At 41.5% G+C, this 21,322-nt stretch overlaps 1 protein-coding gene across 2 annotated transcripts in view; it reads left to right on the plus strand.

Moving 5' to 3' along the window:
- LOC119487474 (PDZ domain-containing RING finger protein 4-like) overlaps positions 1–21,322 on the plus strand; it is a 142,193-nt gene that overhangs the window by 113,893 nt on the left and 6,978 nt on the right. For both annotated transcript variants that reach the window (XM_037768391.1, XM_037768392.1), the window contains 4 exons: positions 5,376–5,629; positions 9,067–9,169; positions 17,560–17,658; positions 20,829–20,891. In XM_037768391.1, coding sequence (XP_037624319.1) covers positions 5,376–5,629; positions 9,067–9,169; positions 17,560–17,658; positions 20,829–20,891 — 519 coding nt within the window. The remainder of the gene's footprint in view (positions 1–5,375; positions 5,630–9,066; positions 9,170–17,559; positions 17,659–20,828; positions 20,892–21,322) is intronic.

Genomic DNA, 21,322 nt, shown 5'->3' on the forward strand with positions numbered 1-21,322 from the left:
TCAGATAGGACTCCAGATCCTAACTGAGGCAGTGTGTTTAGCTGGATAGACATCAGCCAAAGGGACACCACACGGATGGCAAAGTCCCTCATGCAGGAGTTAAGGCTACTTAATATTCTTGTGTTGATTGGGGATTAATTGTTCCATCTGGCTCTCATGAAAACCACTGAAGAGAATAAAAAAAAAACAACAACACTCCCTCCTCTTTTTACTGACGTGTTTCCTCTTGTTTCATTATGGCCATGGAGAATGGCTAGCTAAGCTGAAGCTTGGAGGAGGAGACAGGGCTGGACGGGCTGTACCAGAGGGAGAGCTGGGAAATTTGATCATTTTTCTCCGGGACTGTCATTCGCCATAGGCTGCCTCATTTGTCTGCTCCAACTCCTTTGTTTCCAGCAGGCTCCCTGTTCCAGGATTAGCCTGCGGAGCGAGACACAAGCAGGAAAATCAGACAGACAGAGAGAGACACATACAGTCAAAGAAGGAACTATATAAACTAATTATTATAGTGCTCCATGTTTCTTTAATACAGTACTTAACTCTAATGTACGTGCTGCTGCATTTAATACCTGCTGACCGGCCAAAAAAAGGCGAATGAAAGCAGGTTTGGAGTGTGAGGAAAGAAGGGATGAGGGAGGCTGAGCGACCGCACTTTTATTTTTCTCTCCAAATTGCCCTGCAGTTCCACAGGAGTGGTGTTGACCCACTTTATCTCCCACTCAGGTGATTAATGCAGTATCGCTACAAACAAAGGTCACATCAGGAGGCAGGGGAGCAGGGCCAGAGCACAACAAGAGCTAAGGGAGTTATATATGGCTGCTGTTAGGGCTGAGAAAGAATACGTTGTTTGTTATTTTTGTAGGGCATCACTCATTCTATAGAGAAAAAAAACAATAAAAACACACACGCAAACTCACATCAACAGGAATGTTTGGATATGTGAATGAACCAGGAATGAGAGTATCACACTATTATATTTATATAGTGTTTTATAACCATTATCACATCATAAATATGTTTTCTGTTTTCTGTTAGCAGGTAATGATGTCAGCTATGTAGAAGTCCGTTAAATTGAAACATTTTACAATAGACTGTATATAAGAAGTGGACGTAGTCACCATGACGTCACCCATTGGTTTGTGGACTGCTGTTTTGAAACCTCAAGTTCAGTATTTTGGCCGTCGCAATCTTGGTTTTTAGCCTTCGCCATCTTGGCTTTTTGCAACCAGGAGTAAAACAAGAGGGTGGAGCTAAGTACAACCGAACACTGAATAAGAGATTTTTAGGCAACGAAAATTTGACAATTAACTTTCATGAACTGAAAACACACTTTGAAAGGATTAACGTTGTAAGACGAAAACGCGGACAACTCCCAGAGTGTACAACGCCGTGGTGGCGACCTGTCAATCCCAAGATTGACGCCACTCCTTAAAGCATCCCCTGCTTTGTGCTCGATTTGACTCTAAATGGGACCATAATTTACTAAATGAACATCATGCTGTATTGAAGAAGACTTGAAACTAGCGATTGAGACCATAAACTCATGTTTACAATGTTTACTGAGGTAATAAATCAAGTGAGAAGTAGGCTCATTTTCTCATAGACTTCTATACAATCTGACTTCTTTTTGCAACCAGAGGAGTCGCCCCCTGCATGATATTATAAAAGAACGCAAGTTTAAGGCACTTCAGCATTGGCTTCACTTTTCAGAACCAGAGGTTGCCCACTGGATTTTACACATGAAGATCAGTTTACTTTGCAGTTGTATAATGTCTTCTGTGTCTTTATGTAGGAAGCTTTCTAAACAAAGAAATTAAAAACATAACCCATGTTGATGTCAACTATGACCATTCTTCCTTTTTTTTCTCCAACTTTATAGAAGTGCAATGTCAAATTTAGAAAGCAAAGTATAGCTTAGCTATACTTATAGCTATATAAACCCAGATGAGTTGTGTGTGTGTGACCCAACATGGCAATAGAGACCCATTTTGGGATATTTTTAAACCGTCTTTGCTTTTCATTTGTTCACATAATGAAGTGGCTCCTAACCTCGGGTTGGGGTCCCCTTAAGGGGTTTGCAAGTTAAACGGAGGGAATTATTAATGGTTGCTGCAATTTCTTTTCTTTAATGTTTGGTCTTCTTTATACTGGATAATTAAATCTTTGCTGGTTTCTAAAAAATATACCAATTCAACAAACTGAACGTGTCATAAAGGCTCACAACTCACAGAGATATGTGTCCTGTGATGAGGGATAGCAAGTAGATATAGACATGTTTTCAAGGAGTCTCAAGTAGAGCTGAAGCAATAATACATTTATGGAAAAATAGTAAAAATATGCTTCACATTCTCAGGTTCCAGCTTCTCAAATGGTCAGTATATGAAGCTGAGTATCTTCAGTCTTTAGTGTTTTGGTCAGGAGAAATAGGACACTTGAAGATGTCACCATGAAGTGTGCAAAGTTTCTTTCACTATTATTTTTTTTTATATTTCATAGACCTAATGATTACTTGATAAATAAAAAATTAATAAACAGCAGATTAATCAATAATTATTGTTAGACAATAATTAATTGCAGCCCTAGTCACAAGCCAAAACAGTTGGGCACAACATACATTGTATACTGTTTAACCACATACTGATCTGCTCTGTCAAAGGAAATCAGTTCAAGGACACATTAACTGACTGTCATCGGTCATCTACATCTCAGACGGGGACTCATCAAGAAACATAACATGTAGGCAGACATAATAAAAAATAACGCATCCATGCTGAGCCTGGCTTTATAGCATTTATGCTGTCAGGTTCTATGAATACTTTAGTGCTGCTCAAAACATATCGAGTCATTTCTCAAAATGTACGGTGTCAAATTCAGTGAGATGTGTCACAGAACGTGCACAAGTGAAGAATTAGTGGTGGAATATCTGGGGTTGAAAATATAAGAAGCGCGCTCTCTGCAGGAGTCCCCCCCCCCGTGGCTTTTGCATCTTTAATGTTCATTTAGAGGCACCACATACACGAACTGTCGACTGCTCGTGAATTTAGGTCATTTTGTCAGAGTCTGAACGAGGCGTTTTAAAGACAGTTTGTGATGTAACTTCTGAACACTGCTGCTTTTGAGTTTCCACAGCGTGATTGCAGTTTGCCGTGCGAGCAAAATGCTCCACTTCAAAACCAAATTTAAATACAAAAGCAAATGTAATTATGCTGCGTCTACCGTTTTTTTCTTTCTGCGGTTATCTATATTATAATCTCTGGTTTCAGCGTTTATACCAAAGCACATTCTCTAAGGTATTCCACAGTCATGGTTTCTCTTCCAGAGAAATTACTGGCGTTAAATGAAGCAATGCTTTTCTTTATATGTGCCAGCTGTAGTGCAAATGGTTTTCAATCTGCCAGAAAATCCAGTTCATTTCGTGAAGATGAGATTGAAGATGGACTGAGGCCATTTGAGCTTTGATATAACATCCAGATAATGTTGCATCAAAATGTGCTTTTGTGTGTATGTTTTCCGCTGTTATAGTCATAAAGATTTCTTTTTGAACATCTGTCGAGAAGACATTTGGGAAAAAGTATACATTTCTATCTGAATGCATTCACCCTGAACACAGCTGTAGATCTGTAGTAGCAATATGTCCAAATAGCCCTGAGGGCACAATGTTGTGTCTTCATACAGTATGTTGCATATTCAGAGACTATGAAGGTGGTATTGTGGAATCTGATTAGGGCTGAGTATTGGCAAGAATCTGGTGATAAGATACGTATCATGATACACGGGTTATGATTCAATGTATTGCGATACTTTAAGCAAGGCGATATATTGCCATTTTTTAAATCAAATTTTTAGAAAACTGTCATAGTATAAAGAACACTCCACCATATGCATAAAATCTGAGTAAAAAAAAGTTTACTTTTTCTATGCAATCAGAACAGTGGGATCTGCATTTGCATTTATCACAGTAACATCCAACATCACAGTAATACTTTTTGTGTAATCTGAGCCGCTGTCTGCTACGGACGTTTGTGTGTAAACTAGGGCTGTCAAAGTTAACACAATAGCAATGCGTTAATGCAAATTCGTTTTAATTTCTTTAATGCATTAACGCAACTTGGATCTTTTTGGTTATAGCGGGCTCAGTTTTAAAGCTAAAATGAAGATGCTGGTATCATATGAAACTAGAAAAACCAAAGGAATGCATTGGTACGTCACGTTATACTAGCTTTTTGGGAAGGAGGCTAAATGACGCTCCAAACTTACGATACATTTTGGCGAAGAAAAACCAGTATGGTCTAGCATTGCCATTTTCCTCTTTCCCTTGACCTTTGATGTCAAGATATGTGAATGAAAATGGGTTCTATGGGTACCCACGAGTCTCCCCTTTACAGACATGCCCATTTTATGATAATCACACGCAGTTTGGGGCAAGTCATAGTCAAGTCAGCACACTGACACACTGACAGCTGTTGTTGCCTGTTGGGCTGCAGTTTGCCATGTTATGATTTGAGCATATTTTTTATGCTAAATGCAGTAACTGTGAGGGTTTCTGGACAATATTTGTCATTGTTCTGTGTTGTTAATTGATTTCCACTATATACATGCATGCATAAAGCAGCATATTTGCACACTCCCATGTTGATAGGAGCATTAAATACTTGACAAATCTCCTTTTAAGGTACATTTTAACAGATAAAAATGTGATTCATTTGCGATCAATCACGATTAAATATTTTAATTGATTGACAGCCCTAATGTAAACTATTAATTCAAAATCAATAATGTTTTTGAGAATCGATACAGTTTCACAAAACTTTGCATTACTCGTGTATCGATATTTTCTTACACCCATAGATCTGACGCTAAAGCTGAGACAGACTGTCCTGGCAGAGGCTCAGATGCACAACATTAAATGAATACATTAATACAACATCCAAAAGTCACATATGAATACATGCTAATGGGAGGTGCGGAGGCAGCAGTGTAGTAAGGAGGGTGTTTTGTGTATGCAGACTGAATGAGCACCAATGGTTTATACGGACTAACAGACATGGATGTGCGTGATTGGGGAGTGTATGCCTGAGGCTCCATTCTATTGAAGTTTTACATACATTTCTCAGACTTTTACTCTTTAGTATAAAGAGCAAGAATAAAAGTAATATTAGCTGTACCTAGGCTTCCCTCTTGGCTTTTTCACTGGCTTTTAAGAAAACTCTGGTTCTTTGGCTTTGCATACTGAGATTTAACTGAACCAGTAAGATAAAGTCCATCTCCAACACTTGTTTCTATAGCAACAGTCAATAAGAAAAATAAATAAAGCACATTGAGTTTTCATATCACAGACACAATACACAAGTATAATGTTTCCCTGTCCTCCTCAGGTCAATGGGAAGGAGTTGTCCAAGTCCAGCCATGAGGAGACTGTGGAGGCCTTTCGCGCTGCCAAGGACCCCGTCGTGGTGCAGGTCATCAGGCGGACCCCCAGCGGCCGCCCCCATGGCCCCCCTCAGGAAATCCATGTGGTGGATGTGTGCACTCAGACCGACATCACCTTTGAACACATCATGGCGCTGGCAAAGCTCCGGCCTTCGACCCCTCCTGTGCCTGACGTCTGTCCCTTCCTTCTCTCTGACAGGTACGTACAACAAGAAATATGTTTTATTTTCATTTCATTTTACATCTCTGTAAACCAGGGGTTGTCAACCTTGTAACTTAAAGCCCACTTCTGATTGTTAAAAAACTTCCGAGGACCACCTGTTCAAATAAATGAGGGAAAAGAAAACATAACATGACACAAAAGGAGAAAAAATAAACTGGGCTGTAAATGTCTTAAGCCTCTTTCAGCTGTAATGGCCAAAATAAATATTCTGCTTACCCTCACCCATCACTACCTGCCATAATGAATCCAAATTTAATGTATTCAGGGTCATATTTACATCCCATATGCTTTGGAGCTTTTACTGGTGCAGGGTTGTCACATCACGTTTTTGTTTCAAAAATCAATCTGTTTTGTGTCACTGCATCTGAGGGAACGTTGGCTAGATAACAGTGAAAACACGTTTGTCTCTACCTGATGATGTGTCGTGAATAGTGTTGTAATATTCAAACGTTACTGGTCATTGAAATTATTAATTTTAGCTTGACATTTTTTACTTAGCACATTTAGATTTGTCACAAGAACCGATACTTCGGTAGCAAGTTGAGGCCAAAATTCTGAAAATGTGACGGTACTTGTTTTTCTACAGTACCAGAGATCAGGACTCGAGACTAAAGGCGCCCCGTCGTCCCGGAGACAGTAGAACATTTCCCTGATAATACTTCATTATAAACACTGTGTTGAAATCAGCAGGAAGAGAGCTTGTAGCGTTGTTTATACTGTTAGCAGCCGGTGGGCAGCACAGTCCTGCAAGGCTAAATAATGGAGCAAACCGCTAACGTACCGAGGTTGCATTGAGCTACATTATGATGCATTCAAGCTCTAATGGGTATGGGGCGGAGGTAAATTATAACCTTATCATGATGTGTTCAAATTTAATCTTGTAAAATTTAGTTTTTGGCGAGAAACTTGAGGACGGATCATCAGGGATTAATAAGAAATTCGCAAAAACTAGTATACAAATGGTAATAAATGTTTTTTGGTATCGAGAATCGTGGAATTTCACAGGTATTGGTATTGATTACTACTACGACTACTCAATTTCTGGTATTGTAAAAATAACTAGCTTTGTATGTATATTTTTAATTTATTCTAACCATTTGGCAGTAGCTCCGCGGCCCACTAGATGGCGCTCCGATGCCACATAGCTGCTGTAACGTACATCAGTGATGTTCACTATTCTTCAGCCAAATAAATGTGAATCATGATAGACAGCGATTCAAAACAGGGATTATGGTTTGAAGGTCAGTGATTTGATATAATTAATATGTTTTATTTAATTTGATATAATTACAAATGATTTCAGTTCAGTGCCACAAGAGTTTGTTGTTGTGTCCTTGTTTTGACTTTGGGACTCTGGGACTGATGGTAATTAATAAGGGGGGAAATAAAGTAGTGAGAAATGTTATTGAGCCATGAAGCAGAAATATCAGCGTTTGCAGGATTAGCATTACAAGTATGCAAGGGCGCCTGTAAAATATAAATGAATTGTCTAACCAGCTGCATAGTCTGATAAATATAGATTTATTTGATGAATGAGCTTCTGAATGTCCTTCACGTCGTCTTCTCACCAACACATTAAATAGAAGAAAGAGAAATAAAGGACAGGGCTAAGTGGTCCTAATAAACCATTAATCATTATTCAGTGTTTACTTTAGTATAAAGCATTAATTTAGATGAATCACTAAGGAGGTGAATATATGAAAAAGTTGAGAATAAATATCATAAGCAATTCAAGTCTACTAAATGTAATAAATGCCTCCCTGGTCAGTACATAACACACGCAGTTTCACCCTCTCTGTGATGCTGTACTATCTTTCACATGTCCCCCGTCGGTTTAGATAATCATGCACAGAAACATAACTCAGCTGTAAGATTAAATATGTGTATGTGTCTATAAATTCGGAAGAGATGAAAGGACACACTTGTGTTACTTTGTGCACAATGTGGTTAAAAACAACACGTGTGTGGTATCACTAGTAGTCTAATCACATCTCAACTGGATGCCTGGTAGTACAATACCTCAAAGACATGTTTTTTATTGTTTATGTGGGAGGAAGGCATAAAAATATGCACGGAAAAAGATCTTGAGAGTTTAAAGTATCAACAAGAGGTTTTCCTGGAAAACAACAAAAGGAACAGGGTTCATTATTTCCTCTTCTGGCATTTTAGTTTATGTTCTGTTCATCTCAAAGGAGGAGTAAGCAGTGAACAAGAAAAGTTTAGCATGAAGGAATATCTGGGTTTCACCTCTTGGGGATGAAACAATGAGACAATACAAGAGCTTAATAGCACAGAGCTGGAGTCAGGGTGGTCTCAACAATCTCTCTTCGAGTATCTGTTGCTATTTTGCTATTGGAGACAATCATTGCTTGCCTAGACGCTCATTATTAAAAACATCATATGAAATGGTTATTGTCAGTGTTACACGCTAGGTATAAAGTGCTACTGTATACATGACCTGATCAAAATCATCACCACACGTATATATCTCACACAATATCACTAGACAATCCCCCAGGGGGCCTTCTCGCCATAATTGGAGCTGCTTGGCGTATCCATTTTGTCTCATGGAAGGTTTACAAGGTGATTAAAGCAAATGGGCTAATAAAAACTAGGCAACACGTGCAACGTGTGCTCGCAGGCTACTCGCAGCCCCAGGCCGAGCCCAAATGTAATCAATGTGTCCCATAAAACTCACATTTTCTTCTCTTCGTCTGAGATCAGGTGCACAATCCAATATACAGCAGATTTTATCGATGTAACAAATGTTTGTCACTCTTATTTTTGAGGCTGGATTGTAAATTTGTAATTGTATTCTTTGTTCCTACTGCCAAATGTTGTTAGATGCGTAAAATTTCATAAATCAAAGTATAAAGCATTCTGACATTTACCAGTCTGGTTCGGTTGTTTTGAGACAGTTTTACAGTGCTGGGTAATCTGAGAGTCAGACGGGCCCTGAACACATCACTCAACATGTTGAACAGAGTGTCTTTTTGAAGTTTTTTGTCCACCGTGATTATCTTGTGTGGCACTGAAGCTGCTCATCTTGTTAGGCCCTCACAATGCTGTTTTGTTCGGTGACTGAGGGAAGCATAATAGAATTACACTGTGCAATGTGGGGGGTTTTGTCTGTCAAGAGTAGGAAGCAAATGATGTGGATGTGCTGTTATTAACAAGGGGCTGTATTTTTATCACACACACTCCGGCAGCACTGAAAGCCCTTGACAAATCCTTTATTCTTCAGATTCCAGCAAAGACAAAGGCGAGGGAATTCTGTCACTAAGAGGTATTGAACGCATGTTAAGGAAAATGAGGAAAAGGATTCTTGCTCACGCCCAACTCACCTCCTCTTTCTGCCTCCCTCCCTGTCTGTCTCTCCCTCTCCTTCTTCCTCTGCCCGTCTCCCCCGACAGCTGTCATTCTCTTCATACAATGGACCAGGATTACTATGAAGGGACAGACTACCTCTCCCCCGTTCCAGCCGATGGAGAGAGGACAGAGGAGTTTGAGTATGAGGTAGGAACCACACACATTACTGCTCACTACAACCAGACATTCATTGGCATGACTAATAATATCAGCTAATTTTAGCTTATCACTGATACATATTGGTACGCATGTTGGCAGATGAGTAACAATAAGTTTGAGTACAGAAATGCCAAAGATAGAAAGAGAAATAGTGTTGCCATTATATAGTTTGTACACCAGAAAGCACTTAGATGTTTATTTTTCAACTGTGAATGTTAGCTTAGTACATATCTTGATCGCAGTTCTTAAAAGGAGTAGTTAAATATCTTGGGAAATGTGCTTATTCGCTTTCCGAGTTTTATGAGAAGATTGATACCACTCTCATGTCTGTCCATTAAAGGAACAGTGTGTAACATTGGGGGGATCTATTGGTCGTAATGTAATATAATATTCAGAACTATGTTATTCATGTATAATCACCTGAAACTAAGAATTGTTGTGTTTTCGTTAGCTTAGAAAGAGCCCTTCATATCTACATAGGGAACGGGTTCTCTTCACGGAGTCCGTCACGTTGCTTCGCCATGTTTCTACAGTAGCCCAGAACGGACAAACCAAACACTGGGTCTAGAGAGAGCCTTTCGCAATTTTATTTTACCTGAAGGCAACCGTAGTTGTCCGACACGCTTGTGAAACTGCGGCAACGTGAGCCTCTGAGTGCACAACCTTGGTGCCGCCACCCCCCAACTGACTTCCGTTGCTCCTAAAGTAGTGTTATTATGGTGAGGATGGCCTCTGAGCGAGGCGAACGGCGTTACCACGGATTTGCACTCACTGCAGTCTTAAAAAGGAAGGAGTGAGCGGAGGAGTTCTCAGTTGGTTGCAATCTGCAACCACACCACTAGATGCTGCCAAATCCTACACACTGTACCTTTAACAATTACGATGCTATGCTATCCATGCTGTTGTTCACCAGGTATTAAGTTTACCATGTTCAACATCTTACCAACATTATACCAAACAAAGTACAGTTGAAGCTGATGGGGATGTCATTAGTTGCAGGGCATGAATGTCATTTCAAAATTTCATGGCAATCCATCTAATAGTTGTCAAGACATTTCATTCTGAACTGAAGAGGTGCACCGACAGACGGACATTGCCATCTCTAGAGCAAAGGCAACCACAAGGTCCATTTAGTAGCTGTTCTGGAGTTTTTGATCTCATCACACAATCTTTGTCCAGTTGTTATGAAATTGTCAATGGTCAATTTTCCTTTTTTCTGAACAAACCAAACCAATGTGGAAGAGATATCCTTGAAGTGCGGCTCACGTTACCACAGTCTTGGAAAGGGAGAAGTGAGCGGAGGGGTACTCATTTGGTTGCAATCTGCAACCACACCACTACATGTCGCCAAATCCTTCACACTGCACCTTTAAGTATGAAGCTACCATCTAGCCACCTACCAGTGCTAATTAATGTGTTCTATTTAGTTTGTTGAATCCGACAAAAACGAAAAGGTAAAAACAACATTTTGTGGTTTTATGGGGAATCACATGCTCTAAGTATTCTTTGGCGGGGTACAGTGACTTCCTGGAGTGTTTTGTCGTTTCAGACAGCTTGAGAAAACCCCTTGATTCCATTGGCAATGATGACATGCCTCCATGTTTTTGCTTTTTTTTTTCATACGAGACAAAAAGAGAAAGTTGAAACCCTCCAAACAGTTGGCGGTGTTAGCTGAGATTTGCTAATTGTTTTCACGACTCTGGAAGACAAAGCTTGTAAACTGTGACCCTGAGTTCCATCAAACCCAATTAAAGTGAGGTGTGTGTGGCAGGTGCTAGTAAGATGGAAACACATTTCTTTCTTCTGTATCTTTACCGGAGTGTAAGTAACAGGAGCAGCTGGGTAGGTGATGTTTCTAAGGCTGTTGATCTCTGACACATACTGATGCACTGATTCAACTGTGACAGGAGGAGATAAACAGACTCTGGCTCCGCTCTCCGCTTTGGTCCAATATTCTTTATTTCCGAGTCATTGAGGTGCGAGCATATCGTCAGCGAGGGCTCCGACTGGTCTGATGTATGATGATTGCTCAAGCCTCCCTCGTCATATTTGCTTCATTTGAATTTGTTCTGAATGCTTCCACCCACTGAGCTCGAGCTGTTTCTTCACATCCTAAAGAGATTTGTGCACCCGCTTGGATCCCAGTGTCAAGTCGGAACAAATATAATATATTAAAGCCCCTCTTTATGCCTCATTGCCATTAACAAATCCTATTATTCTGTGTATGCTTTGTTGCCTGCGCCGTTTTTTTTATTTCATGCTCTGTGAGTTAGATATCAAGTTAATGCGGCCCCACTTACTGTATGTCAACTGAAAACGCTGCGAGGGGGATGTAGACAAAAGCCGAAAAGCCACTTTCAGAGTCGACCTGATCCCTCACTCCCCGCTGAAGGAGACGAAAGAGAATGAAGGAAAGACATTTCTTTAAATTACCTTTTGTTAGATGAAAATGCACAGTGGGTGAGAGCAGTTTGCCATCACATCACAGAGAACCCATCTAAATCTAATTCACCTTTCTAATACACCAAGACATTGATGTTTCTGTTAGGGTGATCAACATGTGAGAGTACAGTGGTTGATGAGGTGGAGAGAAGTACGCATTCATTGTAAAGCTGTTTTGGTTCATGTGAAAATACATAATTTTAATTTTCCTGTGCTGTGCTTATACACCACATACTGCTGGTTTCCATCCGATCTAAAGACTATATTCAGACACCAGACTGCCAGCCACAGCAAGCAGCTGTTTCCAGCTAACCAGGTTTGATAGAACCTCTGTACGCTGCTTATCGAGCACCAAACAGCAGACTTAAAGAGCCACATATTTTACCGTTTACAGCTTGCTGCGCTGTCCCCCAAAAAAAATGCAGGTTTATGTAGCCAGGTTACTGACGCTCTTCAATGGCAAAATGATTGAAAAGTAATTGGAGTAAAAGATTAGAGAAACCCAGTTATTGCAGCTAGACTCGTGTACACATACAGTAACATAAATGTGTTAACTGTGTTTTTGCAGACAGGGAGAGTATCGCCGTCCTATCTATGTAGCGGGATGAAAGGAAACACCACATTTGCATCCAAAGTAATTAAATCCGAGTCCGAGTCTGACTGAAATGAAAACAGACACGAAGGCTGATTTCCACAGTTGGAACAGTCGACTACCTGTTAAAGTCTCAATTTAAGGTTCTCGCCACAGTCTTATACACTGAAAAAGCATTGATTCAGAGAAATCTGATTCCTGACTGGTTTTTACAGTCACCAGGTTACTACAGTTCATGTAAACTCATTCTCCAGATATCTACCATATGCTGATTTCCCCCTGCAACCTTTAAAGGTGCTCTAAACAATATCCAGAGCATTAACATAGCCGCAAACAACTATTGTCTATGTATAGATATAGAGGAGTAATGTCTACCTGAGCAGAGAATGAAGTCACTCTCCCTCTGTGTGCGTTGTAATCCAAGTTTCTCTGTGCTTTGTTGACATAGCCAGGCTGGCTGCGCATGCCTTTTAGTGCTTTTCGTGCATGTGACCGTGCCTCACTGGTTAGCTCACTGCAGCCGCTCTGCACTGCTTTCATGCGGCGGTTACAGCTGATCACGCCGTCCTGGAAGCGTAGCACCCACCCTTTGGTCCCCCCCTAGGGTAACATTGTTATCTCTGTCAGTGCTGTTGCCTTTGTTTGCACTGTTACCACTCCCGGCTCAGCCATCTCCATGTTGAGAGCCATGCAGAGGCAATAGAAATGCTCCCAATCTTACATGTAGCACCTTTAATTCTGTACTGTATATGTACTCAATAGGGACTGACAGTCAAATTCCACCATGACATTCTCCACTGCATCTCCCTCCCTAACTATGTCTCCTTCTACTATCTCAAAAACTTTTTAAATAAGTCCTGCTTGACTTGACACGCTAGCGGAGGAGGATATGAGTGGAAATATACAGTATATTGTAGCTCAGCTAATTTAATTGTTCATTCTGTAGGAAAGGCGAGGGAGAATTTCTCTACCACCCCTCAAACTGAAAAAACTCTGTCCTCTCTGATGGTTGGCTTGTTTGGATTAATGAAACACACAGGCCAATGCCTTGTAGCTAGAATTTCACACAGAAACATCATACATTTCCCAGGATCCCTTGATGTGTATGTGGCCACAACACCATGTTAGTAACCATTCCTTTGATTAGTTTCGGTGAGTTCTGAAGAAGCAAAGTACTCCAAGCTCAGAGATAGTCGTCCCTCTCCTCCTGCCAGTGGTAGCCGTCCATGCATTTGTGACTGCTTTTTCAATTACTTGTAATCAAAGGCGCGATTATTATGACAGCATCCAATGTGCTTTGATGGTGGGCGGCAATCTTCCCCCTAATCACGCCATCGCAGTCCTTAATTTACTGTCAGCCCTTGTCCCTGCGCCACGCCGCAATCTCCCGTCTGAGAGGCAGAGAGCTCGCCTGGAAAATGGAGGAAAAAAATCAAAAGGGAAGAGGAGAGACAGAGATTGATGAATACGCGTTTGATGGATAAGGAGACAACTTCCTTTTACTGAGTGTGAGTGGGTGGTTTTTCTACACAATATGTCTTAAAACAAGTAAGCAAAGGAACATCTGGTAAAGAAAAACGGTCAAACATGTGTGCTGAAGATATATAAAACACACGCAGGGTTGATGTTTCATCCAACATGCAGTAATTGTAGCAATTTATTTTCTCTGATCATTTAGCCACAGGTCTCCTGCACTATATCTAGCCATTAATTAGTCAGAAGCAACTATAGGCTCGTTCCACATAGCGATGATGTAGTACCTGCTCACACCTCTGCTTTGCCTCAGTCTCAGCAATTAATTTGTGTGGTTTATTTTTAGACAGACGTCTCCGAGACATTGCTAGTGATTTCAATATTTCCCACAGATATCCTGCAACTTCTCACATCGTATTAGCATGCAAGGTGTGCGCCGTCTCCGTAGCTCCTATTACCTCCATGACTGCTTCGTTGCATCAGATGTGCCGCTTTAATAATATCCCTACACAATGGTGGTAGCTCATTAGTACTATTTTTAATAAAGGTAATGACTGATTTTTGCAGCTCACTTTGTTCAGGTAGTCCGCACAAAAGCTTCTCTCTTCTTTCACGTTGTATCTTCACATATCAGCCGGGATTTGAAGTTGTCATCGCTTCTGAGACAGTCAATTAAAGATCTGAGCTCGCCGTCAGGTGGAGGCTGTCGGGAAAAGATGAAACGACAAAGCTCAGAAGATGTTTTTCTTCAGCTCTTTTTCTCTGTGTGAATGTGTGTGCTCTGCTGAATATTTGTACAGGGTTGCAGGAATGACTTTTTAGTGTATGAGTGTGGATGGAGGTGTGTGTGTGTAGCCCAGCAGCAGCAGCAGCTTCCTGGTCTGAAAACACCTCGATGGTCTGTCAATGTGTGAGAGAAGCAGGGAAGTGGAGAGTGACAGGGGAGGAGGAGGAGGAGTAAATGGGAATTGAGCCTAAAGATGTGTTTGTGTGTGTGCGAGAGGAAGTGGGGGGTCATAAACAGCTTTGCAGGGGTAGCCAGAGGCAGCAGGTGGCGGCTCTCTGGCAGAGGTATTGGCCTTTTCCCCGTCTTCCCCTCATCTCGCCGTGGTCAGACTTCGCCCCCCTCCCCTCGTCCCATTCCCAAAGCCCCGCCACATCTGACACGTGTAACCAGCCAACCCACACTTGTCACAGAGGAAATTAATCTCTCTGTTTCTGTGTGGGTCCCCTCTGAGCCCTCGCCGCCGCCGCCTCCATCCTCCTCTCCACTCAACCACCTCGCTCCTGCTGCTGAGACTTGGTGTGTTTCTGCTCTAATGAAGACTTTGGGAGGAGAGGCCATTTCACACTTGATTCCCTCCAACACCCTTGATATGTTTCAGCATTTAGAGATGGAGCACAGGCTTGTGCTGTTTGGTGTTTGGCTGCACCTCTGTTGTGGGAACCTGAGAGTGCAAAGTGGTTTATGTGCATTAACTGTCTGCAAGCTTGGGAGCAATTTGGAAGTTGTGCTTGGTTCCATATTCACAACATACTTTAGATGAAGTGGGACTTTGCCACTCACTCTCATTCCAGCTGTGGTTAATCAAATCTCACTTTCTGTTTGTATTTATGAAACTTAAATGAAGAAATTCATGTTGACGCCGGGGTACTTCTGCTGTGTTCCAAGAGGCTCGTGGGAAATTTGACGACCACTGATTTGTAAGTCAATAGTTTGTTGATCTCTCCCCAAGGGAAGATGAGGAATGCTTTAGTGCTGCAGCAAATATGTATATCCGGTAGCATTAGCATAATTATAGTTTATTTATAGTCTAATATTCTACAACTTGGCAAAGGCTTGAAAGAAAAACACTCGAGGTCCTCTGGCATTTATCAAAGCCCCCACCGATCAAACTCTGCGAGCTGAGAATGTCTTTCATGATCAAACACTTTCAGACTCAAAAACCTCAGACGGGAGTTGGCAATCCAGACTCAATAAGCGTCTCAAAAACAAGTCAGTTTTTATGCTGAAACTTGAAGAACATTATTTGATCTTCAGCGGAGCAGAAACTTAGTCATTATGTTGCCATTGTCGTGCATCAAGATTTGAGTTTTATGGTAATTGTATAGAATATATTTGGAGTCTCAGATCAGTTTCTGTTTCTTCATTAAAGGTCCGCTATGTCAGCAAAACTATATCACCACAAAGTTGGTTTAGTAGCTGTTCTGGAGCTTTCAGTCATATCACTAGATCTTCCTCGGCAGATGGAGACGTGCAGTCATTGTGGAATTGTAATAAATTTATTTTCTGAGTACTTTGAGGATTTCTCTTCCACATTGGCTTGAATTGTTCAGAAAAATCGAAATTTGATCATGGACAATTTCATAACAACTGACGAACTCCAGCAGGCACTTTCAAAAAAATACTTGGCAAGTGATTGGATGAACCATCTGTCAAGCGAAACTAACTGAAGGCCAAAAACATGACCTTCAGTGCCATACTTTGCTCTTCTTTCAATGAAGAAATACTCTCCAGTTCTGATATAACTGATGCCATTGCATCATCTACGCTAACCTCTTCAGGAGCCGGAAGAAGGAAGGAACCTCTTCCTCAGGTCTCACTCACCTAAGCCCCGCCCGTAGCTGCAGTAGCTTCTCACAGGACGCTGATTGGTCTGTTGTCTGGCAAGCCGGACACAAACGCATTGCTTGAAGCCTGATCAGATGGATTTTCGTATGACATTTGATAATGCAATTCTCGCGTCATCTCGTGTCATCGCGAAAATCCAGCTGTTGTGCAAGGTTAGAAGATTGTGTGATGTTATCAAAAAGTCAGCTACTAAATGGACCTTGTGATTGTCTTTGCTCCAGGGACGGCAATGTCCATCTGTCAGTCAGTCAGTGGCACACCTCTTTAGTTCAGACTGAAATGTCTCAACAACTATTAGATCGATTGCTATGAAATTTGGTACAGACATTCATGCCCCCTTCAACTAATGACATCCCCATCAACTTCAGATGTACTTTTTTAATGCTAATTAGCAAATGATAGCATGTTAACATGCTGAGGTAAGATGTTGAACATGGTAAACTTTATACCTGGTAAACATCCGCATGTTAGCATCGTCATCGTTAAAGGTAGTGTGTAGAATTTGGTGGCATCTAGTGGTGTGGTTGCAGATTGCAACCAACTGAGAACTCCTCTGCTCACTCCTCCCTTCCCAAGACTGTGGAAATGTCTTGGAAAAGGAGGCCATTCTTACCATAGTAACACTACTTTAGGAGCAACGGAAGTCAGACAGCGGCTGGCGGTACCACGGTTTTGCACTCCGCGGCTCACATTACCACAGTTTCACAAGGGTGTCTGAGAACTATGGTGGTCTTCAGGTAAGGTAAAAACGCTAAAGGCTCTCTCTAGAGCCAGTGTTTGGTTTGTCTGTTCTGGGCTACTGTAGAAACATGGTGGAACAACATAGCGGACTCCATCTAGAGTACCTGCTCCCTCCTCATGTCTACACACATTCACACCAATTTAGAGTCAACAATTAACCTGCATGTCTTTGGATTGTGGGAGGAAGCCGGAGAACCCGGAGTAAACCCAAACTAATGCGGGGAGATCATGCAATCTCCTCACAGAAGTGCCCCAAGTCGGATTCGAACCTGCGACCCTCTTGCTGTGAGGCGAGTGCTAACCAGTGCACCACCATGCAGCCCCCTATGTAGATATGAAGGGCTTATTCAATGCTAATAGATCCCCCTAAATGTTACACACTGTTCCTTGAACATGCAAAACGATAGCATTTAGCACACATCAGCACTGTGCCTGCAGTGCATGGCTGTAGACTCTTGTTTTTACATGTTCTGTATTTTTCGTCTTCTCTACTTCTAGGAAGTGGAATTGTGTCGACTCAACAGCCAAGAGAAGTTGGGGCTGACTCTGTGCTACAGAACAGATGAAGAGGAGGATGTGGCCATCTATGTCAGTGAGGTGAGTAGATAACTTCCCCTTCAAGATGAGAGACTTGAATAACTTGTTGAAAGAGTTGATTTCCTTTTATATAAGACCATGAGCGCTGCGTCTTCCAACTTAGTTTGCCATGAGGAAGTACTAACTTTTCATACTTAAGTTTTTCATTCGAGAACTCTCTAAACAGAGAATTGTCTCTTTTATCTTTCCCCGCTCTGCTTTGCTCCTGGAGATACTGTAAAAAAAACATGCAACATAAATGCATCCACCTCCTGCTAGCTTTTTCTTTTTGCCAACCACCACAGTAAGGACTGCTAGCTGTTTGAAAAATGAAAATATGAATACTCTTGAGGCAAAAGGTATATGCATATTCTACAGAGTTCTTTATATTCCAGGTCTTTGAAGTCTCACATTTACACATCATACACTGTTGTAGAAAAACCGACAATTATCATGGCTAGATCAGAGTGCCTCAGTAAAATGCCTAAACAACCGAGAAAGCTATATTTCCGAGACTAAATCAATTGTGACATTTAATATTCATCTTCCAATTTATGATTTACTTTAGTATTCATGTGAGCAAAGCAGATTTCTCTATTGGGTGTAGCAATTAAAATCTGAGCTCTTTCATCAGATACAAATGACATTATTGGACAGTTTGTTTTTTTTCTGTCTCGGCAGTCATTGCACATTGGTAACTGACAGTGTAGTCATGCAGTCAGACTTTGCCAAACACTTTCAGGTCTTGTCTGAGTTGTTCACCCGGTCCTTTCTCTACAGCTTACACCAATAATCAAGCTGTGAGATGCATGTTAGCAAAAAGACTCTTGCATCCATTTATCTCCCACTTGTTGGAAACATAAAAAATACCGTATTCCATTCTGCTCAACTTTCTCTCCGATTCGTTTGAAGTCGACTCGGACCCTGCAAGGTGTTCGCTCTGAGAACTGAGCAGAATATAAATCACTGTGGCTCCTGGCAGTATCCTTAAGCGTTCGTTCTGCAAAAAAGTAGGGCTAAGACGTGTGTGCTGCATTTAGATGAGGTGGCTGAATGTCACTGTATACAGGATGTGTTGGAGAAGGTGTTACTCTGATCTTGCATCAATATGGAGTTAAGAACAATGCAAGGTCATTTTACAACAAGCTAAATTTCCCAGCTTTGTAGCACTTGATGAATGGCCACATTGTCTTTTACTCTGTGTTGTTAGTTAAGTTTACTTCCCCTTTGTTTCCATTGTGTCTCACAGTACAGTGGTTAAATAATTCAGAAGAACAAGAGCAGAAAAGGTACATTTCCTTAGGTTCATCCATTTTCTATACCTGTTTAATTCTATTCACGGGTACAGGGGGGCTGGAGTCTATCCCAGCATGCATAGTGTAAAAAGACACACTCATTCACACTGATGGGAAATTCTGAGCTGTCAGTCCGTACACTTTGTTTTTAGTTATCCTCTAGATCAGTTTTCAGGTCCCACTGTTCAAACACAGTCAGAAAACCAAACAGAAAAGACTAAAACTGAGAGTCAAACCCAAGACCTTCTTGCTGTGTGGCCAAAATGTAACCACAGCCATTTCTCGTACTGGCAAAATGCAAATAAGGCGCGTTTACATCAACAAGAAGGAATTAACTCTGCTACAGCGTAGTTTGGTCAGAAGTTGCCGCTATAGGCTATGCATGGCTGTAATCCGCCAGTAAACAGAGTAGAAGAAGAAGAGGTTGGGAACCGGAAACAAAAGTCACCGTGGCCATCTAACCCATGTACGATAGAAAATGGAGAGAGGTCTTCAGGAATTAGTTTCAATTGGGCAAGTTTTAATTGTTCTTTTATGTCAGTTAATATTGGCCATGTTTCATACTGTCCGGAGACGAAGACAAGCATTCGCACGTTATGGGAATATCCCGGAAGATGCCAACAACGGACACAGCTGCACCAATCTGACTTTTTCAGTCCCGATAGCGTTACCTGGGCTTTGGGTATCGGCCGAGTACCGATCTGATACCCGTCTTTAATTAATAAGCTTTTGGAAGTGAATGGGATCATTCTTTAATGTGTAAGGAAACATCAGGCTTGACTTAAACATCGCTTTCCTAACTTTGTAAAACAAAATGTAACAAATAAATACATAGATAAAAATGTAGTGAATTGTTATTTATTATTAATATTATTAAAATTCCAGTGTATATTGTATATAAACATAGAATTGAATAGACCCACTGTCACCGATATCAGATTGAGCTATTTGAGTCAATATCGCCCCGATATCCGGTCCGGTATCGGTGCATCACTAGAAACAGCTGATCAGTCATGTGAGTTAAATGTTCGCTACATCAGAATTTATTTGGCAAAGGTGTGTCCATATCTCATTTAATGCATCAACTCTCTGAAGGCAAAAACTGAGGACATTTTATCGAATTTTGCCTTTTCCATACAGCTTTTCTAATACGATACTACAAAATGCGCATAAAAATATGTGAATGGAAACACGGCTAATGATATCTTCAACAACAAATAGGTTCCTATATTTCCGTTTCCACTTGTAGTCGACTCAGGGTTTGGGTGCTCCCCCCATAACTGCAGAAAGATTACATTCAATATCCTGTGTTCCCTCCATTCCTGTCTAGTGACCTTCCTCCCAGTTTAATGAGTGTTCCTCTGTGTAGGAGTGGACTATCATGAAGATGGAGTGCCACAGCACCTCACCATCTCCAGAAATCCCGGCTGTTAGGAGAGAGTGAAACGAATGGCCCCAGACACCGATTGATTGGCCGATGAAAGAGTGTCCTGCCCCCTTGTTCACTGGCATTAGTTACAGGAGGAGCAGGTGCATCATGTATTGAGGCCGAGTTACAGGCTGTAAATGCTATATTCAGAGGCTTGTGCTATATAAACCTGCCAGAATATAACAACTAAGATACGATTGAGGACTTAGATGATGAAGGTGATGCTCAGGGTTAGAATGGCTTTGAAAACTGACCAGGCAGCCGCAGGAAAGCCGTTTGACATCTAAGGTCTTCCCCATGTTGGCACACCTATTGTGTGCTGCTCACATTATTAATAACGGTCTAGACATGTCTAGCTGGGTGATGTCTACATAATGAGTTAAAACATTTTCAGGCACTCCTTGATTTACCTGAATGAAGATTGAAAGTGTTTTAGAGGCATTATTTTGTTCCCTCCACCTTCACAGATCAGTCCTAACAGCATCGCTGCCAGAGATGGACGCATCCGAGAGGGAGATCGCATTTTACAGGTACAGTAGCACACTCGCTCTCACACTGGCCCCCGCTACACCAGCTCTCATTAGATTCAACATAAAACCCCCCTTTTCTTTTGTCGCAACGAACCACTGTCTCCCAGCACGAGAGCCCATTCATTTTTAATGGCAGCACATTAAAGGGGGAACTCGCCCCCGCTGTGACTCTTAGAGGGGGAGAACTGCCCCCCTGGCTGTATTAGTTACCGACTCAGCACCAACAGGGGTTTTTAAGAGTTCTGGTTCAGGATGGCGCTGTGCTGCAGCTCACTGCCTCCTGTGGGATAGCTGAGAGGCTATGACTGTTATTAGCCCCCAGCTTCATCTTCAGGCCTGAGATTCAGAGGAAGTCGGCTACCGACGAGGAGCAGCAGTTGCTGGCTGAGGGCTGTATAGCGTTGCCTCTGTGGGTTCGCTGGGTAATTATT

This window comes from Sebastes umbrosus, chromosome 4 (assembly GCF_015220745.1).
Source record: "Sebastes umbrosus isolate fSebUmb1 chromosome 4, fSebUmb1.pri, whole genome shotgun sequence".
Classification (NCBI taxonomy): Eukaryota; Metazoa; Chordata; class Actinopteri; order Perciformes; family Sebastidae; genus Sebastes; species Sebastes umbrosus.